This window comes from Bombus flavifrons, chromosome 4 (assembly GCF_040668555.2).
Source record: "Bombus flavifrons isolate JBK064 chromosome 4, iyBomFlav1_principal, whole genome shotgun sequence".
NCBI lineage: Eukaryota > Metazoa > Arthropoda > Insecta > Hymenoptera > Apidae > Bombus > Bombus flavifrons.
The window spans coordinates 3,630,852-3,657,693 of NC_138445.1; the positions used below are offsets into that span (position 1 = coordinate 3,630,852).

The window sequence follows — 26,842 nt, forward strand, 5'->3', positions numbered from 1 at the left end:
CATAGTATATGATATCAGTAGAATAAGTTTAGTAAAAAATGTAAGGAAACATGTATATTTATAGTATCTCCATAGTATAGTATATCCAAGCTGAGTTATATGGAATCAGTTGAAAGAAATTCATATTCGCTCGGGCATAAATTTAATGTTTCGTAGTTTCATATATGGAGGATTTATATGATATAGCGATTTCATATTACTTGCAATATAATATAGAATCTGTAATAATTCTTATGAAATTGAAAATTATTTAAAATTTCAAAAAATATTACGAATGGAAGTGTGCTTTATATACAACGTGAGAATCGAAATGAAGTTTATTAAATTACTCTTGACAATAGAATATTCGATATCACAAGTAAATGTGTCATGATATAATTTTAGAAAATTTACGGCAATACCAACGTCATCAAAATTAATTATATCCTTCAAAATTATACTTAATTAATGCATTTATTGCAATCAAACGCGAAGCTAATAATCTCAGCGTGCAAACGGAATTCTAATTATGCAGAATGTAGTTAAGGGAATCAACAGGAAAGAGTCGCAAAATATAAATCTACAGATAGTTAATTACAACTTACACTGCTATCACTTATGTATCAGTCGCGTAAATACATAATCGTTAAGGTCAAAGACATTGAAATTAATGCAATTCAATATTGTAATATGTTACATATCCAATATTGATTGACTTGATTAAAGCCTTACTCTATCTGTGTTTGATAGTGTATCACTTTATATTTTAATAAATAATAGATGCATCCTGATATACTGTAATCGAATTCGAGCCTGAAAATCTCAACAAAATTAAATTCTATTATGCGTTGGCTTTACTTTTGTCTATAGAATTAACGTCAGTACAAATCAATACATATCGGTTAAATTATACGAGGTAAAATTCTTGTATACGTAGTTTTACCCTTCGTTAATCCTTTATCTATTTGAATTTAATTATATTTCAATTTGCCCAATATGAATAAAATGTTAAATAAAAAATTGGTTTCAGTTTTGATCCGTAAACGAATTTCAGCAATTAAATATATTAAATATATACATTTTACTCAAATGGATTTAATATTTTTCAACAGTTTTTTCATTCATTTATATGAGCTATTTCATCTGTACCGTTTATAATTTAATTCTACGAGTCACATGGATGGAAATCCGTAGAAAATCCTTATTCCGATCGGTATTCGTTCATTGCATAGTAATAATTGAAAATCGATAGCTCTGTAAGGATTATATTGATTTTCGGTGACGCCTTTAATTAAATTCTTCTATTTAAAAGCGAAGACTAGTTTCGAGCTTTTCTTATTCTTTCGTATATGATTTGAAGTATTTTAATAACGATAAGAAATTGCGTAAGAAGTATGTAGTTCCTATTTTTCGATACTTTCATTTAACTGATGCAGTATTTCCAAAAAAATTATGAATGAATCTCTATAATCATAAATGAAATGCAATTAATTTAAACTGTAAGAATAAATACTGCAATTATATCTTTTTTATTTTCGTGTTAATATGAACGAATATGAACAAATATACAACCGGGTCGATATATATCCAAAAGTTCATGTTATAATATATAATGAAAGAGGGAACAATAAAATTTAAAACCGAGTTACGAAAAATGAAAATTTATTAAAAATCTAAAAATAATATTTTATTTTTATATGTAGCTTTACCTAGATGAATTATACTTTTGAAAGATGAAAGATATTTGGAGCATGAGATATTTTACAAACGAGGTAGTTATTTTATCATATATTATTATTTTGTTATCATATAAATAAAATAAATCTGAAACGTAGATATTAACACAATGAATAAATTGCATAGTATAGGATTAAGAAGGAACCTAAGAAGAAAGCTATAATCTTGTCAAGAGGTCATTGTCAAATTTGATTTACGCGCCACCCGATTCTAATCGATATGTTCATTTGAACGATTCCTCTTTCTTCCGGTTCTGGCCGGCATTTTCTTAGTCCGTCCACAGTTTCTTATTGAAAAAGTATTATCGTTTATAGAATCGACTTTATAGAATTATCTATACAGTTGACTCTTGCATCGTGTGCGAAGAAAAACATAAGAAAGATATAAACATAAGATTTAGAAAATATTTACATCAGTAATCGCTTTAACCACGTGTATATAGCGTAAAGTGACAGCAGAACGATGAATTGCGCGTCAGGAAATATAGAGCCGCTGACTAAGGAAAATTTTCATAAGTGGAGAGCTCAGATTCAAACGTTATTAATGAAAAACAACACATAGGAATATGTTGCTGGTGAAAAGATCCGAACTACAGAGAATGCTACAGAATAGGATGTAGCAGATAGAAAGGCAAGATCAGAAATGTCTGTATATTAGCAATAAGTCCTGAAGCATTAATGCAAGTAAATGATTACAACACATCAAACAAGAGGTATGGGATAAATTAAATGAAATATATTGCTTAACTTACCCCGCTTACAAGACAATGCTAATAAAACAGTTAATTAACTATAGGATGCAAGAAGATGGGAATATAAATAGTCATATAAGAAACTTTTCTGACTTAATTGATAAATTGAGAGAAATACGTGTATACATTCAAGATGACATTAGAACAATTTTGTTATTATGTAGTATTCCATACAGCTAAGAAGATTTCAGGATTGCTATTGAAACTGAGGAAAAATTTCCATCCTTTGAAGCACTGAAAATAAAACTACTCAAAGAAGAGTCCAAAAGAAGACAGAACCAGGAGTATGAAAACAACACCTATTATAGTTGTAGTCGAATTGGGCATGCAATAGAAATCTCCACATATTCAGGAACTGCAACAAAACGCACATACAGACCATCACACCTAGTATTTCACATCAAGTGCTTTATGAAGAAATTATTAATATCCTTTAGAATGCAGATTATCGTACCATGACTCTTAAAAAAGTAAGGCTAATGATTGAAACAAAATATAATATACATCTTAATGACAGAGAAACGGATATATTTTTTAGTCATGCAATATGTAAAGGCAAATTCAGCTGAATAAAAGAGGGAGATGGAGCTCAATGATAGAGTAGTAATTGATGATACAGAAGATGAAACAGAATCAGAATTAGATGATGAAAAGATAGAGGAAGAATAATAAACAGTTAAGAGGAGTCTTGCAAGAAAAGCAACAAGTAAATATGAGAATAGAAGCTTTTATTTCTTTGGATGATCAATTTGTTTGTTATTTTTTCAATAATTGATTGACAACATATCATACTTACTCATTGCTTCCATTCACATAAGTGGCTTAATCAAAAGATGCACAAAAAGTTACATATTATTAGAAAAATGAATTGTTATGTTGATAGGAATGAATAATATCTTGCAATTTCTTTATTAAGCCTCTGAAAAAATTTATTATGTAATGTTACATAATAAATTTATTATTTCTCAAGATGCTTAATGTTTTAACACAAATTGTAGAAATTAAAAATTTAAAAGTCCCATTTTAGTTGGTATAATTTGTATTTATGTAAATTTTTTCAACTACATATATGTTATACAAATATATATACAAGTACAAACATGTTTGTTGCAGTATGACATTGTTTTACCATACATATTTATATAATTCTGATGAACTTTGTTGTTCATGGTATTTGCTGTATTGAATGTTTGCTATATAACATTTTAACTTATGGATGTTATCAAACGTATGTTCAATTGAATGGTGATCCATAAGTAGGAACCAACTAGATTTGGTCAATGTCGTAAACAATATAAATGGCGCTCATTAAAACTACCCTCAGTATAAAATTACATAAAATATTAAGAATATTGTATTGGGATTAAAAGTATAATATTTCAGTTTCTAAACATTAAAATGGGACAATTTGCATATTTAAGTAATCTCTATTGTATGAATATTTCAGCATATTAGCTTAATTGAAATAAAACATTGAACAAGTATTAATGTAAAATTATGAGCACACCTTATGTTAGTAAATTTTTCACAATAAACATTTCTCTTATACTTAATTTAATTTAATATACATTAACTAAGAAGCAAATTATACTAAAAAATAAAGCTCCATGTTTGATAATATTTAAATTTCATTGTAATTTTTAGGATTAAATAATATACATGAAGAGTACGTGTGTGTGTGTGTGTGTGTATAATATGTTATTTATAATTGCAATCTTCAACAAAGATTATGAATACACACACACTTAGGCGAACAATCTGAGAATGAAAAAAAGCTTAAGTTACTTTGGAGAATAGAATGTTAGATATCTTAAAGGTTCATGTATTATCGTTTGCAGACAGTATCTCGTAGAACAATGCTGTTGATAATCGCACTTAATGACGCTATGATTGTTTTAAGGAGGTTTGTACGTTCTTGTATTAATCAGCATTGTTACCTTATATTCGTAACACAAGATTTAATATACGCATCGCAGTATAACATATGAAAATATTAAAGGTCTAAAATAAACATAAGAATTATACATTGAAATGAATGTATAAATTAAAATTCCATCCAAGTATAGGACATGAATATATATATAATGGGAGCTGATTTTTATTCTTGCTTCGAGATTCCTTCTTCTCAAATAAAAGATGAAATCGTCGTGTATCTGATGTATGGTGAGAAATTTCCAGTTCTACTTTATATGGTACTCTAGAACATAGATTTCTGAAGTGTGGGTCGCGTTAAATATCTTACTATTACAGATTCGTTAGGAGAGTTGTATTCATCGATAATCGTCGGACGAACAGTTCAAATTCTATTCAGTTAAAAACTAGAATTACGAGGAAGATGAGAATCCTTATTTTTGTCTAGTTTCTCTCAGCTCGTAGAGCCGTATCAAGTCAATTTTATATTGCTTATCAATCTACTCTCGACACAATTACGTTTTGGCTAATCTTCGAGTAGGTCGCGAAAAATTGCCGGTCTCGGAACTGGGTTCCGGTCCATAGAAGTTTGCGTAGCTTTGCTCTAGAAGTATGTAAGTCACTTATCGGATTTTGCTTGCATACGACTCATCTTTTGAAACAGTTCTTCGAGTTTTTTAAAGTTTCAGAGAATCTGATTCAAAGCTCTTGTGATCTGTTTCAATGCACGTACGTACATGATTTTACATTATCTTAAAAGTATTGTAAGTTCTGATGTAACTGAAGCAAGTTCTTCAGATTTTAACGCTTATGAAGGTAAATATGGTAGTGGATATTTTTGTGGATATTTCCTCTCTTTTTAGAAGACTACGCATGAATTGTGCAAGTATCCTCCTTTATGATGTTGAGATAATATAAATAAGTATTCAAAGTTCATCTATGAATTATGATTATTAAATTCATTTATGCGAGGTTAATCATAGAAAGCGTACGTGTCTTATAATTATCAAAATATCAATTGTTCTCGTATAACATAGGTATTCGTTGAACTGACTCGTTTAATGATAATAAAACATTCGTTGTCATTTTTGCAAAGTGCAATCATCGCACTCGTTTTCGTACTGCTCATGCACAAATTGGCACGACGAGTTTCATATTATGAGAACTGAATAAAATTCTGCCACACGCAGTCATCGGTTTATTCTTCGTCCTCGTCGTCAGGGGTTGCGAGGGTGAATATTCTGCTTGCAAAGAGAAGTTGGCAGGATTATGTTGAATTTACTTAAAAAAAGGAAATCAATGGAATTTTATTTTCTCTGCTTTTACCAGCTATAATCGATTCAGTAGTTTAAATTATTTATCCTATCGTATAAAATGATAGAACAACATCAATTCTATATATCAATAATTTATTTTTCAATGGTAAGTTTTTATTTGCGATGCATAATAACTAACGTTAATATGACAAAATTATACCTTGCCCAGTGGATTAATAGATAGAGTATAGTAAATAATACATTTATAATAATATTGTGTAACATTGCAGAACCGAATTATATACCTATGTAGTATCACATACATATGCCATATACATACCATGCATTAAACTACAAGTTATTACATATTATAATAATACGTAATTAATGCGTACTATAATGGACAGCACTTATTCTATTATAGTATAAATAAACAAGTACGTAATTTTCTTATGAATAAAAGACAGTATAGTTATATCGAACATGTTGGTGTAATCGTAAACAATCAATCGATTAACTCGGTAAACAGTAACGAAGGTACATATTTTGCACACGAGAAAAATACATTTCTATTTACAAGACTTAAATAAATAAAAATTTTAATACACAACGCATAAAGTTCTATATGTTTTTAACACGCTGTTCGCGTTTTTTAGATATAGAGATGGATCTGTGCGACTTCGAAATCCAAACATCGAGCTCATGGATCAGGATATACTGTATCATCTTGCTCTGGGTAGCGGCTCCCACGATCTCGTTGAAATGTTTGGCGACGTTAAGGTAAATCAAAGTAGTAGAGCTTCTTTTTCTGTGGAAAAAACTTTTACCTTTAGTTGTACTCCTTTTTTTTTTTGTAAAAAGAACTTTGTTTTATGTATAGTAGAACTCCTTTTCCTGTAGAAAACACTCTTTGACGTATAGTGAGACTTCTCTTTTTATAAGAAGGGCTCTGTAATGTAATATAATAGAACGTTTTTCTTCTAGAAAAAAGGCTTTTTTTATATACAGTAGAATTTATTTTATGTAAACTACATTTGTAGAAACAGAATTTTAGTTAGCACTCCATTAACTGTGTTCTTTCTGTCTTTCTTCCATTAAGTGCTTTACCATGTAATAGTGGATGTCCCTTGCGTAACAATTTTTCTAATGAAAAATAAACGCGAGAAATTTTCTAAAACTTGTTACGTGAAGTTTTCATATTCGTGCTCTATTTTGATTTGTACGAAAAAGTTTCTATAATTCCTATAAAAGATGCGAACAAGTAGTTTTTCGCATATTGTCGTGTAACTTAAAAAAATGTTACGTTATTAATTGCCTCAAAGATCGTTGCATATTAATTACGTATTACGCACGCTATTCCTAGAAACGTACTTTAATGTCAGTGCACCTTTAAACTCCTGACGCATATAGTTGAAACAATGCCAGAACATCGGTGCTTTCTAAAACATATTGAACTTATCTATAAATACATTGAGGCTTATTTCTCTCCCAAAGAAGTAGTTTTACAGTGTCACAACGACCTCAAAAACCTTTTTTATTACTTTATTTAAAAGATATTTCGATTCTCGTACCGCATACAGCTTCGAATATGTTTGTCAACTTAATTAATCTCACCAATTTCTTTCTCTATACTTGTGCGAACTCTTTCTTGGCTAATTGCAATGTTTATGTTTGGGTTCTGCGTGCAGTATAGTAATCTCTATCAGTCGAATTTTCAGAGATGAAGTATGACTAATTTCTGATAGCTGGTTAACATGGAATACTACCGATAACAATCAACTATGTATGTAGAAGTGCTGCAATGTGTATTTCCAAGCGTAAATTTGCATAACGTTCGAAACTACAATATGTGTGTTGTACACGGTATTGTCGATGTATTACTATCTCTATTATCTATTTATAAATTTCTGCTCCATCGATCGTTAATTATCGGTGGTCTATCTTATCCACGATGAATTTTGTAATTTTCAGTGAATGTTAACGTTAGATATTAATTATATTCGTTATATTAAGGATGAAGCAAATAGAGTTAACTAAATTTATATCTATCGCAAGATATTGAAAATGATAATGAAAAACTTTGTAATTGTAAAATTTTACCAAAACATATATTTACGATGAAATTGGGAAACAAGGTACGTACAACGTGCAAGTGCAGCAAAACAATTATGATAGCAATAAATATGTATAAAGCAATATTTGTAAATCATTGTTATAAATTATTATGAATCACTATTTTTATTAAATCACAAATTTAAACAGGTTCGTTTCAAATTTATTTGATATAATTTTGATGAAATTCTTCTGCGTATCCTTTCGCAAGTTATTTTAACTTTTTGTTTGCTTGGATTTTCAGAAACAATTGAGTTTCATAAATGGCAAATGCTTCTGCGGCAGACACTTGTCATCTTGTCATCTATTGTTTCTCCTACGTATTGTATATCGTTCGAGCTTAAGCAGTTGCAGTTAATCTATTGATTTTTATTTCGCATTGCTATTACGATCAAAAAACAATTACATCATGTAACCGAACACCAGGTTTTTATCATATTTGTCTTATCAGGTGAACTTATCTACTATCAGGTGTTAGCAATAATAAAGGGAGCCAAGAGTCGTGGCTCATAATAGATATACTTACCATATGTTTACATTGGGTACAAAATATTTTGGCACACTATCGTATTTATTTTAGTATTTACATACTAACTAATTAGAACTAGGTGTACTAAATTTCACATCATTTAGTGTCACTATTTCCGAGTAATCCTAAACATTCAAAAATATCAGAATGAAATTCTGTATAAATACCAATGAAAAACATTTCGTTGGAAAATGGGTATGTGCCAATACTTTTCGTAGTCACTGTATTTTACATAAAAGAAACGAAGAAGGCTAAGTTTGAAAATTTGTATCTGAGAAATTTTTAAACGTTTACATTTTTAATCTAATCTTTAGTCTCGTTGCTAGGATTAGAGTTTTAACTTGGAAATGATGAAAACCTTACTCGCATCTCTCTGATTTCAAGTACCTGGTTATTTCCCTAATATTGATAGACATAAACAGTGATCTGTGTAATATTAGAATGATGCAATAAATGGCAATAGTGTACTTTTAGCATGTAGTTGTAACATACTTATGTATGTACACTTCGTATATAGAACAGTTAACAATTATTAGTCCAACTTGTTTACTGTAGCTAAAATCACAGAATCCTACATTAATCCACAGACAAATCAATTTTAGATTGGTTTTAGTTCTAGCGACTATAAATTAAATATGACACTCGTACAGAGTTGATCATGGCATCCACTGTTTAGATGATCAGACAATAATTTTTCATAGAAGAAAAGATTATCTGTTCTTTTGAGCAGCGTTATAAATATTGCTATTAATAAATATCGATTTACGCGTCAATCTGACGCATTTCAAATTTCACGAGGGAAATTACACGAACCGTTTACATTTTTCTTCTAACATTTGTACTGACTTTCATCCATTTAACGAGACAAATATATATCGAAATTCATTTTTTTCAAAGTTTTCTAATTTTAAAGTTTTCTATGTGGTGTACGCGTTAATTTAACGCAACCGAAATGTCCGTAAACCTAGCGTTAACGAGGAGAGTAATTTTTAAGTAAGAAAGTAAGGATTTCTTTCAGACTTCGATTTCTATTCTTCTTTTTTCCAGATTTCCTTGCAAGGGGCACAAATTTTTTATCGATCGTTTCGTTAATCGATTTTCTTGATAATCCAGATTCTGTGGTAGTTAATTTTTAACGCAAACGAAGCAAAACATAAAAGATAGAAGATTTGTTGACTATTATTAAAATTAAAAGCAAATTAACTCATCCATCAGATCTCAATTTCTTGGACGTAAGAATTTCTTCATTTGCGGATATTTTCTATCGAAAACATAAGTCATATGATGTTAATGGTTAGAAGAATGAACGTGAATGACGAAATTAACTTATCTCTTCTAATCTGTTATTTCACAATCCCAAACATTTCTGGTTAAGAGGTGACTCGTGATGTGTTAACAGGTCACTAAATAACTCGTTATTTGTGAGAGAACCCAAAGAGATTTGTTCATCGCCGGTTAACGTTTAAATAAACGTCGAATTTCTTTTCGAGCTTTCCTCTCGTAGCTTCCAAATGAATCACGTTTGAGCTATAGACGCCACATTTACGTCGTGTATATTATTACGCCATTTAACGTTTCGCAGCCCGTACAAGCCACGAGCACGCATTCTTTTTATCACGATCTCTTTTACGCTATCAGTGAAGCCGCGTTTACACAACGTATTCACATTCATTGAAGGATATGCCATTAAAAGAAAGTACAATGTTTCGTGACCTAAATAGAACAATAGGCGAAACTTCCATGCGCGTGCTTCGGCTATACAGACAGCGGCGGTAATCCTCGAGGTATTATTTCGTACGTTGCTCGGCAACTGTTGTACACTGTCGAATTCTATGTTCCATTTAGAGAAAAGAGCAATTCCACTGTTGCAAATTACAAACAGCATCCGAGGAACGTGCTCCGTTGGTTTTGTTTAAGTAATTAGACGTTGGAAATAATTTTTTAACTCTTCGATGCTCCATTCTGTTTTATATATTTGATTATATTCGTTATAATTATATCTGTATATTTGATCGAAAATTTGTATTTTTCTCCATAATAATAAAATGTAATTCTTTTAGATTTTTGCGAGCTACCTCTGCCAGCTATAGCACTATGACACCTATGGCAGCTTGTGAGCTACGCATGGAAAACTATTTTCCATCATCTTTCTTAAAGTACCTGTCCTTTCCAACTCTTGCACCTGTACCGGATGTGATAATTGCGCGATACAGGCGTACAGTGATTCACGGAAGTATTTCGGTGCTCGTTAATTTGCTCCAAAGCTGAACGAAGTAAATTAATCGTTAAAAGATTCATTTTTGTTACTTGTAATACCCGATACGGTAATATGTTAAAATTTATGGTATAAAATGAACGTTTGTATAGGATATTTGAAGTCCATAATTTACGTGAAGCACCGAAGTTTCTTTCATTAAAAATAAAACTCTCTAGAACTGACTGCACATAGCCTGAAGTTCAGATGAAAGCATCGTGGCATAGAGTATGTTAAATAATCAGAAATGCTACATATTTTTAATTGAATGTGACACGAGAAAGAGCATTATTGTGGGATACTATAAGAGGGAAATATTTCTCCACACGTCACAGCTATGAAACACAATACAGTACAATAGAATTGCATTTATTTGAACTTGATAGGGAGCAGACATAATAAAAGTTCATTGATTCTTTCTATTTATCACTTCCCATTCGAATAATATGAATTAATATTCAAATTAGTGGATTAATTTGGGTTAGTGGATTCAGTTAAACGGGCATAACTATGTTCCAATAAATACAGTTTAGATGAATGAAGGGAGAGAATTGGAACCACTACAAGAGATTCATCTGTGGATAACGTACTTAAAACATTAAACTGGATAGATGCGATTAAGGGGGTATTCTGGTCTAGAAATTTGAAAAAATCGAAAAATTTTTTTTCATATTTCCAAAGTTTAGACATTCAAGAATATGCCCTTAAAAGGATTTTTCAAAATTTCAATTATTTTATGTGTTACAGCCATCTTTGTAACGCGGCATCTGCTCCGGTCTGACCGAAACAAATGAATAGTAGACGATAGACGTTGTCCGAGTAAACTTGTCTCAAAACTTTAAATGTGTTTTTCTCGAAACTACTTTTTTCGAGTTAGCGTGCACGATATCTCAAGTTCTAACGAACCGATTTATTTTAAATTTGGTCTGAATATTCCTTATATACTCCTCTATCGTGCGGATCACGCTCAGCTCAAAATCTTTAATATTACTATTTTTTAAACGTTCGGAATTGTCAAAAAAAAGTGTGAAATAAGAAATTTTTTTTCAAACGGCCGTTATTTTGTGAAAAAATGTTGTATCGACTTTTCCAAGATTCAAACGATAGCGGCATCCATACTAATTAAGAATCCGTTCGCATTTTTTGTCTCAGATGACCAGAAGGGTTGATATCATGCACGCCACGACACCTCATTTTTTTGGCAGCACCCACTTTGCTAGCTCGTAACTTTTTAAATATTGAGTTTTTTTCAGTGAATTTTTTACGTAATCTCGAAATATCAATAAACAAATGCTAAAAAGAAGGATAGCAAAAATATTTTTTGTTTCGCTTGTACAGAGCTTCAAAAATCGCCCGAAATTCATGCCTCTAGACCAGAATACCCCCTTAAAGAATGTTCGTCGAAAGCACTGTAAGTGGCAAAATTGAGAAATTTTGATTTTCTATTGGAAAATTCTACGTACCAATGAGAATGTCGTAGTATTTAACTTAAATTTTATTTTTTAAATAATTTCAGTGCAATTTCCCTTTCTAAATAGTTATTAACAACGCTGAAAGATAGTGTAACAGCTTCACCTCTATAGAAAATGATATAGCTGCTAATAGACATTGGTTAATGGCCTTTTTACTTTTGTAATGGAACATCGAGCTTTCTTTACAACTGAGAAGTGGCGCATACAGGCTTTTATACAGATACACTTTTCTTCTTCATGAAATTGGATCGTGTCAATGCAGAAGATTTCTTTTCCTTCTGAAAACCTTGTCTCCTGCCACTTGCAATGTTTTTTATAAGCGTTCTTCAATTATGTAATTAATTCTATAACTTTGTTTACAGTTCGTGTGCATGGGAGGAACACCAAAGCGTATGGAAGATTTTGCTCACTTCATAATGAAGGAAATAGGTCACAAGCTTCCGGCAGGCACGACACTTCTTGATATTAGCCAGTATTCATATCGTTACTCTATGTATAAAGTCGGACCAGTCCTTTCTATTAGCGTGAGTATACTTGACATTACGTTTATTTTTCGAAAATTATTCCTTTAGGAATTTTTCATATTCACGAGACTACGGATTTTCATGTATTTGTGGGGAATTTTAAGCTGCAAATATGCATTAATATACATTGTAAAATAATATATATACATAGTAACAGATACATAAAATATCCAAAGTAGAATATTTGTTATAATATTTATTATTCGAAGCAAATATTCGCTTACAAGTAATTTATGAGTAATTAATGAAGATAGCAAATCGCTGGAAATACGTCACGCTTTATCGTACGTTATTTTTTGTTTTTACTTCAAATCATGTTTTTCAGGTTTAAATATCGTCTTTGCATCATGAGTTACAGTAAACAACGTAAATCAAGAATTTTTAAGATTTGTTAAAATTGGGTATTTACACAATCGTGCGATCCAAATTTAATTAAATTGGAACGCTTCAGCGTCTCTCGAGGACAGAACAGGACGTAGGTGAAATTGAAAAGCTTATTGAAACTGAATGAAATATGCCTTCACCGTATTTGCTCGCGGTTAACTTGGATTCGATTTAATCAGAATTGTATGTCCAAGATTAGATAGAACATGCATACGACCAGTTTGTGATAAAATAATGAGAGAACGTTGAGCAACGAATGTTGAAGATTATTTTCTATAGGCTGGAAGGTAGCTACTTTCGAACAAATTTATCCAATTGATGCAGTAAATAGCTACATTTATCGTGAGATAAATGCTAGAATTGCCTGATTTTAAATTACCTGGAATATATCTCACTTTGTGGAAAATACAAATTAAATCACTTTTCAAAAGATAATTGAGACATAACAAAATTAAATGAAGTACATAAAAGTATTCAAAATTATTTCCCAAATAGTACAGAATTCTGTGCTTTTGCTTAAGTTTACGATATTAATATAGTTGCATAATTAATAATTTGGCCAGTGATGTGTTCAAAATTATTCTGAAAATAATGCAGAATATTTTATTGCAATTTAATTTTCTGATATTAATATATTCAGATGTTACACGATTGATGTGTATGTATATATGTATGTATTGTTGAAAAGCGATGGTCTTCTTCATCGACATGTTAGAAGCGAGATAAAACAAAAAATATTCTATGATCTTGGTAATATAAAGAAATATTTCATTAATTAAATTTCTTATCCCAATGGCCTCAGTTATTGTAACGCATCTACGATATTACTCTTTTTACTTTTGTGGAATACCACGATTCCACTAAATCCTCAATTGTGCATGTTTAAATAAATTCATAAGCAGTATTTCTGCTTAATTAGATATATATCTTCGATAATAATCGATACAACATTTTTTACTTCGTTTTATCTGCTCCATCCAATTACTTTCTTCAAAGGAGCCATTTCTTTTCAGGTTTTATATTAGAGAAAGTGTACAGTTTTAGCTTTAAATCACATTCTAATTATAAACGAAGCATAAGCTTTGCATAATTGCGATAACAGTTTCTGGTTTCAACGATGCTTTAAAAGCGAATTAATCGAAATCGGATAGTTTTAACTTTGAAATAATTTGCTTGAAGAGAGCAAACCTCTTTCCTGTTTAACGCAAAATAAGAAAGAACACTGCAATAATTTATAATTAAATTTGATACTTTGTGAATTTTATAAGTTTTATCCGGTACGTTATTTCAGTTACTCTCAATCTAATTGTGCTTTCTGTTATTCTTAACAGAACAAAGAAGATATTAATATGTCTGATTTCTCGTTTTGACTTCATATTAAAGTTTTCCTTAAAACATAAAAGTATTCTTACTTGTTAAAACAAAGTACACGTCAGAACGTAATAATTCAGAGATCGTAGCTGAGCTAATTGACTCCTTAATTAACTCACTCTGTCGAAAGTCTGTAAGGAGATTTCTGAAAAAGAGCCTTTTGCAAATAATAGTTGCGTGAGTATGCTAATCAAATGGTTGAATTGTTATGAAATTTTTATCTATCTCGCAAATAAGAAAAAGAAGAAAATTCTCTAAGACTGACTACAATTATCAATGCAAACGTAGCTAATATTAAAAAACTAGAAATAAAACGTAGTTTACTCGGTTCACCGCTTTATTTTAAGAGTGCTTTTCTCAGAAAAGCTTCTTAATTATTCACAGGAATAAAAAATGAGTAGTTAGAAATTTCAAAGCTAAAGATTCCAAACTAGATACGACATATGCGTTTCGTTCGACGAATAACCGTAATAGTAAGTCGTAATAGGAATCATTGGTCAGCAACAAGTCACACGTTCGAGCATAAAGCAACATCGAGATTCCAGTAGAAGGGAGAACGTCTAGTCGAGCTTTCCACGATAATCATACACGCTTCTCTTCTCCCATGGGTTTCTCCATGCACCAGTTACTCGGCTGGTGGAGCAAACTATTTTTTATCGACGCTTTGTGCAAATCATCCGTGTGACGCGACAACACGTCAAACGACGCGAGAAACACAAAAGAAGTTGCGTAGCCATAGAGAAGTTCATCCTCGCAAGTGGTGCGAAAAGAAGTTGCGCCACTTTATCGCGTTGCGATGACTGGACGGCAAAGTTCAGAACTTTTTCATTCTTTTCAGCGTTTTAAATTTAGAAGACCGTCTAAAAGAGGATCTAGGGAACATACAGAAATTTGCTTCATCAGAGGCTACAAAATATCGTACAATCGTCCTCAATCGCGTCGTATTAAAATCTCCCTGTCGCTAAAATCAAAAAATCAACGAAAATCAATGGAATATCGCCTCGCTGGATATTTACACGTCCTCGTTCGCATTTTCACTGACCATACGCGGTCTAAGTACCTGCCATAAACTTAAAAATATGAACATAAATATAAGAGAGAAAAATATCGTCGATAGGAGGAATATAGGAAATTTTCTGTTTAGCATGGAATGGGCATGCCGTCGGTTGGAATTTTGCTTCATGAAATGATCAAGCTGATGTACCACGCGAAGGTGAAGGATCCGATATTCTTCAGGATTGGTACTTGTGGTGGGATCGGCCTTGAAGGCGGTACCGTGGTAATTTCCGAGGAAGCAGTCGATGGAATGCTGAAGTCGTACTTGGAAGTGGTAAGAAGTTCTTGCTTTCTTTTTCCCTGTTCTTAGCTTTGCAATCCTCACGCTTCGATCAAGTGAATGACTCGCCGTGTCTTGGTTGAAACGCGTTGTTTAAACTTCCAATCTTTTCCAAAGAATAGATGGCTATAAAACATAGTCTATAATTCCATCAACGACTAATTAACAACTAATAGCAAAATAGCAACTAATTTCATTAACGATTACATTAAAAGTTCCTTGATCGTAGATTGTTCAAACGAGTAGGAAATCTATTTTTTTTATAAAGTCGCGTCCACCTCTGACTGTTCCTTTTTATTTTTGTTTTTAGCCTGTGCTCGGCAAAGTGGTGAGGAGGCCTGCCAAGTTGGACCGACAACTAGCTCGCGATCTAAAGGCTCTAGCACACCGCGACGATCCTTATGACACCGTAATCGGTAAAACAATGTGTACTGACGACTTCTATGAAGGACAAGGGCGCATGGACGGTGCATTCTGTGAATTCACGGAAAACGATAAGATGGATTACTTAAACAAGTTGCACAAAGCTGGTGTGGTGAATATAGAGATGGAGAGTCTATCGTTTGGGGCACTCACACATTTAGCGGGCATTAAGTCTGCTGTCGTCTGCGTAACATTGCTAGATCGATTCAAAGGCGATCAGGTAGATTTTCATAATTTTTATACTTAGAATGTATCGCTGGAGATTTATAAAATTTCCATGAAAAATTACGAATTGGTCGATGTGATATACATATGCTGGTAGTTTCAGCGTTAGGATCTGTTATTGATCGTTTGTGCTAAATTGACCATTGTCTATGTAGGTACTGGCACCGAAAGAAGTTCTGAATGAATGGCAAATAAGACCGCAACAATTAGTCGCACGCTATATAACGAGATATCTTCAACGAAAAGGCCGCCTCTCCTTAGATGGCCACGGATCAATGTGCGTGAAAAGCCCGCGCCGGTTCAAACTGGTGCAACAGGAATCTGAAAACTACGATTAAATTCGAGACGGCCCGAGACTAAAGGAATTGCCACGAAAATCTGTTATGGAGTCTGTTAACAGATGAATGTACTGTTAAAATACAATGAAAAAGCACGCATTAGTTGATTCTACCAACGATTAGCTTATTGATCGGGCGTCGTTTCACTTCTTTATATACATTCAAGTCACAAATATTATTGTTAGTAAGAAAAAAAAGAAAGAAAGATGTTCCTTCTTATTTTTTTATAAATTAAACTATTATTTAGTTCTTTTTTGCGTGTAGGTTTTACGTACAAAGTATTTCTTGGAAAGAGTTTACATAGAAAAGTAAAACCTCGATTACCATATACGTTGTAAACATACTTTTGTAAATCTTGTGTATTTAATTATCAATGTCGAGTTATTAATGAAATTTGACATATAAAACCAACTGTTATTTCACATATTACGCTGTTACTTCAGCGTCGTAAAAAGTTTCTTAATGTGTTTCTTTGGTATTACATCATTTTCTAAGTTTCCAACACTGCGTACCTATGTGTCGTTGTAGTATTTAATGTAAAATTTGTAAGTTGCACTTAAGTTTCACGATAGTTACGAAGTAAAAGCTCAAAGAGTCACAAACCTCATCAGTTTCGCTGCACATTATGGTGCTGTGATCCAAGTACAAAGCAGCAAGGTATTAAAAAAAATAATTACGAAAGTACATCACGTACGTTCGTAATGACCACACTTGGCCACATATCTATTGTCTATGTATTTTCTGAAAGTTTTATTTCAGACTGCAATTATAATTATATGCGAAGACATATGAAGAAGTTTAACATTTATCGACCAAGAGAGCTTTACGTTTTAATTACGAAAATATCATGTGAATCTTGAAAAATTTTGTACACGATGTGCTGAAGTTCTACAACGGATCTATGAATGGTTTATTGTAGTCCTGTGGTGCTCGCAGTTTTATTAATTATGAAATTGATTAAGTATGAAACTGCAAATTCCTTTAGCTATGTTTTAAGGACGTATGAAATATCTTACTCGATAATGTTAAGATTCTGTGTATTAGTAGTTGATTAGAAATCTAGCAGCACATTCCACATAGTTAAATAAAAGCATGCTTTCGTTCAGCTGACGTTTGTGATGCGATTGAGGTTCTTTTACATATATGTATACCATATATTATGGGCGTATATATAAAAACAACCTCGGCATTCAAGATTCAATCGAGACTGGATTAAGAATTCAAAAATAAAAAGAAACAGATATAGTAACAAAATTTCTGTCATTATTTTCGTTTTATTCTTTGGAACTTTGCTTCCTAGTGCCAAAAAATACATTTGAAGAATAATTTATTTTAATAAAATTCTTAATCCTGTTTCAACGTTATAACTAGTTGAAGTTCTATGACTAATAAACACGTTAAAATAGTTGGTCACAAACCAGTTACGATTATCTCAACGCAAGAAAAAAAAACAGATACGGAGACTCCGTAAGAAGTTTAAATAGAAAAATAAATGTAGTTAACGTTTTTAATTAGTGGCTATATTCGCAAGAATTCCATATTATATATATTTTTAAGGTGTGTATGTGTTTTTGTATTAATATAAATTTGTTGATTGAAGGATATGTCGACTCTTGTTCTGGAATAAAAGTAAGAAGTCGGCAAATTAAGCTAGATATTTATGAAACGTCTAAAAGTAATCAATCACTGCATTATTATATACTATTGTAACGATGATTTTTAAATGTTTACTATAAACGTAAAATATCTTATTTTCTGAAAACAAGAGTTTAGTATTAGGCTTTAGCAGTATCATGAAAGTTTTCATTGCTTTCATACGTACTAATTATTTTGTTAACGGAAATAAAACATAATGGGAATTATTTTCGGTTTTTTGAAGTGATGGAATGACAAGTAGGAAATATTCAAAGATTTTTAATCTGCGTTCTCATGAACTCTGGATTCTCTAAATGTGTTCAACGAAAAACATTTCTGGAACGGACAAACTTTACATTTCTTGTAAATGTTTGACGAAAGTTTATTTTTTTCTAAACTTTTAACATCATGAAAAGTTGGATGAATTTTTTGTGCAAAAACACTACCACGCGCTAAATGTACCGAATTTTAAGTAAATCATGTGAAGTAGATTATATCAACTAATAAATGTATTGTTCATGGTGTTCATTCTTTTATAAATTTTTGTATGGTTCTAGTAAAATTAATTTTATGTTTTTTATTTAATTACTGTTACATAAAAATCTTAGAAAGATTTAAATTTTCTTTTTATACTACTTTTAAACTAGATCGACATCGTTCAAACGATCGAACGCTAATGTTCGCTGATTGGGGAAAAGAAACTAATGCATTAGCACTTGTAACATTGTATCACACGGTACGCACAATTCCCCGTTTAATGTTTATTGTATAACTTTGCATAAGAGTTCGTCGTAATTGTTAAATAAAAATTGTTGGTGTTACGATTATAGTTCAGCCTCGAGGTTGCACACGGCGGTGCTTCGGTATGTTAATTATATTTTTGTGATTACCGATTCCCATGTTGTATCGTGTTTACTATATCGTAGCTAGCAATGTTATATAATTATACAATGCACCTCCATTGACGTTGTTGAGCGCCGAATGTAAAAATTGACCTCCGTAATATTAAATTCGCGGAGAATAAGCGACAGAACTTGAAATCGAATTTGTTTCAACGCGTTTATTCCTGTTCGATCGCCCGCGTAATCAAATAACGATCAGCGTTGACGGCGACTGACCTTAGCGCGATTAATGATTTGCAAGAAAAAAAATCGAAATCCACGTAGACAAAATTTATCAATCGACGTATGAAGTGTCTTGAATCGATTTCAATGTTCTGCCAACAGCCTAAACTATATACAGATACATAATTTAGGAAAATAGATCTTACAGAGTTGAAATTATCCTTTTATTCGATAGTAGCGAACCAAGTGACTTGTACAAAAGCGGACACGCATTTTCTTCCTCGTTTCACGCGTGCACGCGTACGTAAGCATTTTTTATAACGATGTCCAGTCGATTACTTGCAGTTCTGTAACACGGACAGATCCGATCAATGTCGACTTTTGGCTTTTCAGGGATTAACCGCGTTATCTGTCGCAGTTTCGCGTTGACGTTTCGCGAACATTATGGTTCGCTTTTCCAAGGGATAACGCGATTGACTCTGTAAAGCGAGAAGCACGACATGCATCGTGAACCATCGTGAAAGCTTAAAATCTAAAATTGGATTGATTGAATATATTTCGAAACTATGGTATCTCGAGTTGCCTACATTAGAGATTAATGGGAATAAGTTGAGTTTACACTATTACTTGTATGTTTTTGTTTTCTATAAACAACGACATATCTGTGATGCGTATTAAGAAATTAATGAGAAGTATTACGAGGAGTACCAAATGTTATTATACATACACGTATTCAACTTAAAAAATGACTTTTCTCAGTCGTATATACATGCCTATGACATATTGTCGATACTTATTGTCTATTTATTAATATCCTACTATTTCATGAGAAATAGTACTACCATTTCGTGAGAAATTCTTCACTGTTATATCGGTATCTTTTAACATTATGAAATTACTACTTAATCGATGCAACATCGACGAGAAAGGTGTTTAGCGTAAGTTCATTAATATTATTCAGCTATCGCTGTCCTTTCACTGTGAACGTATTTATTTATATGCAACACTATTTATGATATAACTAATCTGTCTTCTTTTTTTAGAGATCAATTACTCTGACAGATGGATTATATATATATATATAATGTATATATAATGTATATGTATACGTATATATATATATATATACATAACATTATTTATTGTGCACTATGTTATAAAAGGACAATAAAAAAGGAATTAATACCATGCAGTGTCTTTTATAGAGTCTTAATTCTCAAGTTTTTATTTCAAATCTAAAAGATATCTGTAAGCGCAATTTTCATTTTAATTGGATAAACAAAATTAAGGAGCATGTCTTTTGAAAAGTACAAGAACTTAGCCAAAGTTGTTTTATTTTCTTTTTTTTTTTTTTTTTTTTTGTACACCTTATAACGAAGTGAAAAGAATGTAAATGTCTTTAATACTACATTGAACGATACCTGTTTTACAGACGCCTGTCCATCGATGACGTAAAATCAATTCTTTAATCCTGCTATATCCTTTGAATCATTTTTTCATTTGATCGTGTCTGTTTATCGGAATGTTTCTTACGATCGAGGGAAACACCAGTGAGGATCGTTACTGATATACGTAATTTTTCGTTTCAGTTTTGCATTAAAGTCTTTCTTAGAAGATTTAAGACCTTTTGCTCGCTGAAGCAAGAACCAGATTGCAGCATTTACATCCGAGGGACGACAGTTAACGAACAGTTCTTTGCGGAAATTAACGTAAGTTTTGAGATTCATCGTATTATTAATTTAAATTACTCGTAAATAATACGTCATCATATTCCTAAGGATACTGAAATGATGTCGATAATGACGTAATGTGTAGAATATTTATTCAAATACAAAGTATCGAATAAAATATGAAATTATTTCATTTGATAGTTAAGCAATAAAAAAGTATGCAGGAAGATCATTCGTGTAAATTAATGTATTAAAATATTTGAAAATATCTAACTAAATATTTTATTAGAATTATGTGCAAGCTTGTTACGTATGTGTTGCGCAATATTCTATGCGAGCAACAGATAACGAATAAAAATAAGCAGTCAAATTTCATTCGCCACTAACCAGAAAATATTCAATCGAACAAGTATTTATCAGAGTACGAAGTTATTCTTGTGAAAATTTATTACAGACAAAAATGTAATCGTGCAATTTATTCGAATACAATTATGTATTATGTATATATATTTATGTGTCACATGGAGGATAGACGTGGTACTAGATGGTAACATTAGCTTTTGTAACGAACTTTTTTTAAATTCCACATTAGAATGTTTATCGTTCTTTGGTAAATTACTCGTTTGGTAAATTAACCCTTTGCACTCCTATGTCGAGTGTGACTCGACATCAGTTTTTATCTCAAGAGCTCCTTTGTCGAGTCCAACTCGGCATTTTCTCAGTCCCACTTTTTTTTGTGCAACGTGCGAAAGAAAAGCAGGACTGCATCCTGGAAATTTGTTTCAACATATATCATACACTTAAAAATTACAAAATACAACAATAGTGTGAATAAAACTGGTATTTAAGTGAATTTGTTTCTTCCTTTATTTGCTCAAATTGTCTTGTTTTTAGTTGAAGTAAATTTCAAATAAAACACTTAAAAGCGTTGGCAGCTGCTGGTAACGAAATTGAAATAAAATTCCGAATGCAGATGGTTAATAGTAAAAACCGTATCGGTATTTACATACCTGTGAAAAATTCAGTGGAAATAAACGATCGTTCGTGTTCTTATTCGAACGATTCTGCGATCGTTATTCAAACAAATAATAAAAATAAATTTGTAAGATTAAATTAAAATAATTCGTTACGAATAATAAACGATAATCCCACGGATAAACTTATGAAATTTATTTCAATAATGATCTTACTCTAACTAATGGTCAACTCTGTTACGTGCATATTAACACTTTACCAACCGATGGTCGATTAATCGGTTTTTGTCGCCGACGCTTACCGATCAATAGCCTATTAATCGGCTTTTTATCGCTGACGCTTACCGACCGATATCCTATTTATCGGCTTTTTGTCGCCGACAATCTTTCTCATTATTTGAGCAGTAATTTGTTATTCAGTACTAAGGTACCTTGCTTAGTTGCGTCAATTGTCCTAAAACGCGAGAGAAAAGTGACTGAACTGGTTGATATGCTAAAAGAAGCATATGGAGTAAATACTATGAAGCCACTAGTCATTTACAATAGGCTGACAAAGTTTCAGGAAGCAACAGAAAATGAATGGAAGACGAAGCTCATGAGGATTGACCTTTTACCTTACAAACCGGTGAGAACATTCTATGGGTTCGAAAACTTGTGTTATCAAATCGGCGAATCACTGTATGGATGATCGCCGAAGAGGTTAGTATCGCTTTAGGATGTGCACATCCAATTCCAAAAAAGGATTTGAAAATGCGAAAACTTGATGCTAGAATTGCTGATCCCACGGTTTGCTGATGTAATTCTACGTACATTTTGAACACAATGTAAATATTCTTAAACTTGCAACGATGTTGCTAATTTATAGTAACATGAGATGCAAATGTTCTCAGTTTATCTTGTTGTAAACATTCGTTGGAAAGGGTTGAAAATAGCTAAAGTCAAAGTGTACTTAGTGCTTAGTTGTTTTACGCATGGTGGTCACACAGTTACTGGTCAATACTTTTACCGTAAATGTTAAGTATACGAAAAAAAAAATTATCGTGGGAACATTTTTAGCACATTTTGCGACCAGCATGATGGCATATATTTTAATTTTTCATGCTTACAATATTTTCCTGAAAATGATGATTTGTAATTTTTCAAACAGAATGTGACATATTTTTTTTGTATTATACAGTATTATTTCGTACATTAATATAATTTTAATCATGTATGATATACAATACATAATTTCTTTCAAGATCTCAAGATTATACAAGACTGAAAATAAAAGAAATGTTTAAATTTTGCGTACAGTTTTACATTTACCAATATTTCTTATCCAACAAGTTTAAGGAACATGTTCAATACGACTGTCTACTATTCCAGATATAGATAAATATGTATATTTTCAAGTGAATAAGTTCCATTCTTATAATTACAAAACAATGAGCAATTTCCTAAACAACGTGTTTAAATTTCAAATAAACGGATTTGAACGGTACGAAGTAAGATAGTGACTTTCAGGATTGCAAACGAAAGATTAACATATACCACAGATTACAATTGTATTACGATGCCAATAGGTTATATTTATTCTTCAGAGCGAGAAATTGGGATTCTAGTACTCCTTCTCAATGATGTACGTTATTACGTTGATTATAAAAAGTGATAAAATTGTATATCCTTTCATTTTCCCCACAGATCTATCATTTATAAGAGAAAAAGCTGGCTACTACTCGTATGAAGACCCTATATATTTAAATTACACACGTTTAAATTACAAGGTAGGAATTCGCTATGAGACAAAGATGGACCAAAATGTCTAAAATGAGTCAAGCTAAAACTAGTAGTAATCATTTTATGTAGAAAGTATGAAACGCTTTGTTCGACAAATTTAAATTTCATAGATAGAATCTACGTTGAAGTTTCTACGGAGAAATACTCTGTTTTCAAATTACTCGATATTAAGAATGAAGCACGATCACAACATTACAATTCATTTTTAATTCGTTTATCTTCGTAGTTATATTTATTATTTTTTCCATTTACCAAATTATGCAAAAATATTCGAAAAATAAATCCATGAAAAGAACGTTTGGAATATTCGTAGAATCCATGAATTGTTAGTCTTCTTAAAAAGTTTACCGTTTATAAGATGTACAGAAGTATAAATTCAGTTACAGAAAACTATTTATTTGCAAGCTATTTGCAAATAAAATTGTTCTTATTATTCTCATAATAATCTCATAATGAATTCTTATTTTCGTGTTGCTTGCTTCTATCAACTCTTAGTCGAATATTATTTGTTATTTTGATGTACAACATAACCTCGATTATACATTGCGTACGTACATCATCTGAACGTTCTATCATCAGAATGTTGTATAATTCTGTATAATGTATCTCATACACGTATATACGTATATGCCTATATACATGTTTAATACATATAGTATTTATTTCCCCCTATCAAAATCGTCGACGACGATAACTGTCGAAATAAAATCTCGTCACATCATTTTTGTGCGGTATTTACATTCGAAACGTTTCAACCAATAACGGAGGAATAACAACCACGATTAATGTTGTCATTTGACATGAAATACGAAATCGTTCAGATGTTAGAAGCAGGCGAGTCTGAAAGTGTCGTAGCAGGAATGTACGGTATTTCACCGTCCACCGTGAACAATGTATATGTACACAGAAAACAGATTAAAAAATATTTCGATCTCAACGAAGGGGCTGTTGACTATTCTATAAAACGTTTACCATACCTACGGATGTTGAATTTAGAAAGAGTTCTTTACCAGTGGTGTACGAAAGAAAAAATGCAATTGTCAGGACTAGACATGCAGAAAAAAGCTCTGGAATTTAATGGAAATTTAAACATAGATCCTGATTTTAAAGCCACTAAGGACTGGTTGCGAAAATTTACAGAACGTCACGGTATTCCTAATGCGAAAGTAATAAGATATTTTCCAACCCAAACTAAAGCTGCATTGAATGACATCAAAGCTTATTTTCTAAAATTTCTACAAAACAACGGGATCACATTTCAGAACGTTTACAGTGTCAGGTACACACCAGTGATGTGGAAAGCAGTACCAAAAGAAACTTCGATTGTTAGCCGTGTGAAATCGACAGGAGACCAAGCTATGTGCGAAGATTACGTTACTGTACTTTTTTGTGCAAATGCTACCGGATGCCACAAGTTGCCGGTACTAATAATTGGCAGCATTACGGAACCGCAAAGTTCAGCCATTTTGAATACAGATGGCATCTCAACTATCTACAAAGTAAACGCCAATGCTTGGATGGACACTATCGTTTTCAATCAATGGTTCGAAGAACATTTCTTAAAATCAGTTAAAGAAAGACAAGAAAAGAACGGGTGCAGGCAAAAAATTTTGTTGTTACTAGATAATACTAGGTTACTTCACGATCTTAAAGATCTAAATGGAAAAGATACATTCGTTACAGTTATGAGTTTTCCATTTGACATACCACCAGACATACAACCAATGAATGATGAAGTAATCGCCTGTTTCAAGCGAATGTACCGAAGAGAATTAGTGGTAACATTAATGCTATTACCGAAGAAGAAGTGATACAAACCCATAAAAGATTAACCTTGTGGGATAGTTGCCGCATGGCACATGATGCTTGGTCATACGTGGACAATGCAATGCTGAAAAGCGAGTGGTACATCCTTTTAGGACATAACCCCAGTTGTGACGAATTCATATATATGTTAATAAAAGACATAAAAGAAACAACTGCATACCTGCATACGTTACGTGGATGCAAACAATGCCATGAAGTCTGTGTGTTAAACTGGTTTAAAATTGAAAGCATACATGATATAGTCATGAAGGTATAAACCGACGAAGTTCTTCAAGATTTTGGAAACATAGATATTGTCAACAATGAAGATGGGCCTTCTCATTCAAAGATTCCAAAGATGAGCTACATGGTTTGAAGCACAAAATGAATATAACTCGGAGGAATTGCTTATATTAAGACGTGTATATTAAAAAATATGTTATGAAACAATATGATTCAGCTATAAGAAAATTGTGGAACGCGTACTTACGTTCTCTTTGAACTTTATACTTTCAATTTAGCAAATTAGAGTTAAAGTAATTGTTAAATTAAATGTTTACAGGGAATATCAAGATGGATCGATGAATGTATTAAACAAATATATGGCCCACAAAAAAAAATGATGATGAACATAAAATCTTATTTAAATAATGACTTTCAGAAGAAACATTATCTACCACTGCGTGTGCTGCTCCAAATAGCATAACCTTGCCCTGCGTAGTTCTTTTCATAACTTAGGTGTTCCGATCTACGTATCTCATTCTGTATATCAGCGGATATTTATTAGTGCGAGTACCTGCCAAAGCCGATAGATACGCGATTAATCAGTGTAAAACTTGCATTGGACCTAAATGTATATTGATAAAATTATATGATATAGAAACAAATATCAATATAAATTGTAATTGTAAGTAATTAACTAAATGTAATAATTGAGGATGGCGATCTCGTCGATGTAAATAACTTTGAAATATGTTAAAGAATGAAAATGACGATAGTAACTAATAATAATTATTACTGGTATTTTCGAAAATTTACGAATTGCTGAATGTCACGACTCGCGCTTCACACGAGCCACAACGTTCTTTTTTTTTTTCTTTAATTTCTACTTGACAATATTTCCAACTGGACATACGGTAAATTTTTCTAGCTTTATTACTAACTAACATGTGCATTGGAGAGTCTAAACCGAAACAGAGCCGGCGCCAGGTAGAATCTGCGCCTGAGCTGTCGGTCGGACAGCTCGGGAAGTGTTAATCAAGGACAAATGACACAGCTGTTAGTTTAAGGATGCAAAAGATGCACGTTTATT

General features: G+C 32.0%; 2 protein-coding genes across 3 annotated transcripts in view; both read left to right on the forward strand.

Moving 5' to 3' along the window:
• Positions 1–18,761, forward strand: part of LOC138179420 (uridine phosphorylase 1) — a 46,440-nt gene extending 27,679 nt beyond the window's left edge. For both annotated transcript variants that reach the window (XM_069112203.1, XM_069112202.1), the window contains exons 2-6: positions 6,291–6,414; positions 12,364–12,525; positions 15,425–15,610; positions 15,927–16,259; positions 16,420–18,761. In XM_069112203.1, coding sequence (XP_068968304.1) covers positions 6,291–6,414; positions 12,364–12,525; positions 15,425–15,610; positions 15,927–16,259; positions 16,420–16,602 — 988 coding nt within the window. In that variant the 3' untranslated portion in view covers positions 16,603–18,761. The remainder of the gene's footprint in view (positions 1–6,290; positions 6,415–12,363; positions 12,526–15,424; positions 15,611–15,926; positions 16,260–16,419) is intronic.
• A 5,763-nt stretch (positions 18,762–24,524) lies between these two features.
• Positions 24,525–26,236, forward strand: LOC138179089 (tigger transposable element-derived protein 2-like). The gene is made up of 3 exons (XM_069111527.1): positions 24,525–25,483; positions 25,570–25,801; positions 26,093–26,236. The coding sequence occupies exons 1-3, from the start codon at positions 24,525–24,527 to the stop codon at positions 26,234–26,236; spliced, it is 1,335 nt and encodes a 444-aa protein (XP_068967628.1).
• Positions 26,237–26,842: the final 606 nt, after the last annotated feature.

Coding starts and splice junctions, on each gene's coding strand:
- LOC138179089 (XM_069111527.1), top strand. CDS start 24,525: ATGAAATACGAAATCGTTCAGATGTTAGAAGCAGGCGAGTCTGAAAGT. Junction 25,484..25,569: donor ATCGCCTGTTTCAAGCGAAT/GTACCGAAGAGA, acceptor CTTGTGGGATAG/TTGCCGCATGGCACATGATG. Junction 25,802..26,092: donor TACATGATATAGTCATGAAG/GTATAAACCGAC, acceptor AAATGTTTACAG/GGAATATCAAGATGGATCGA.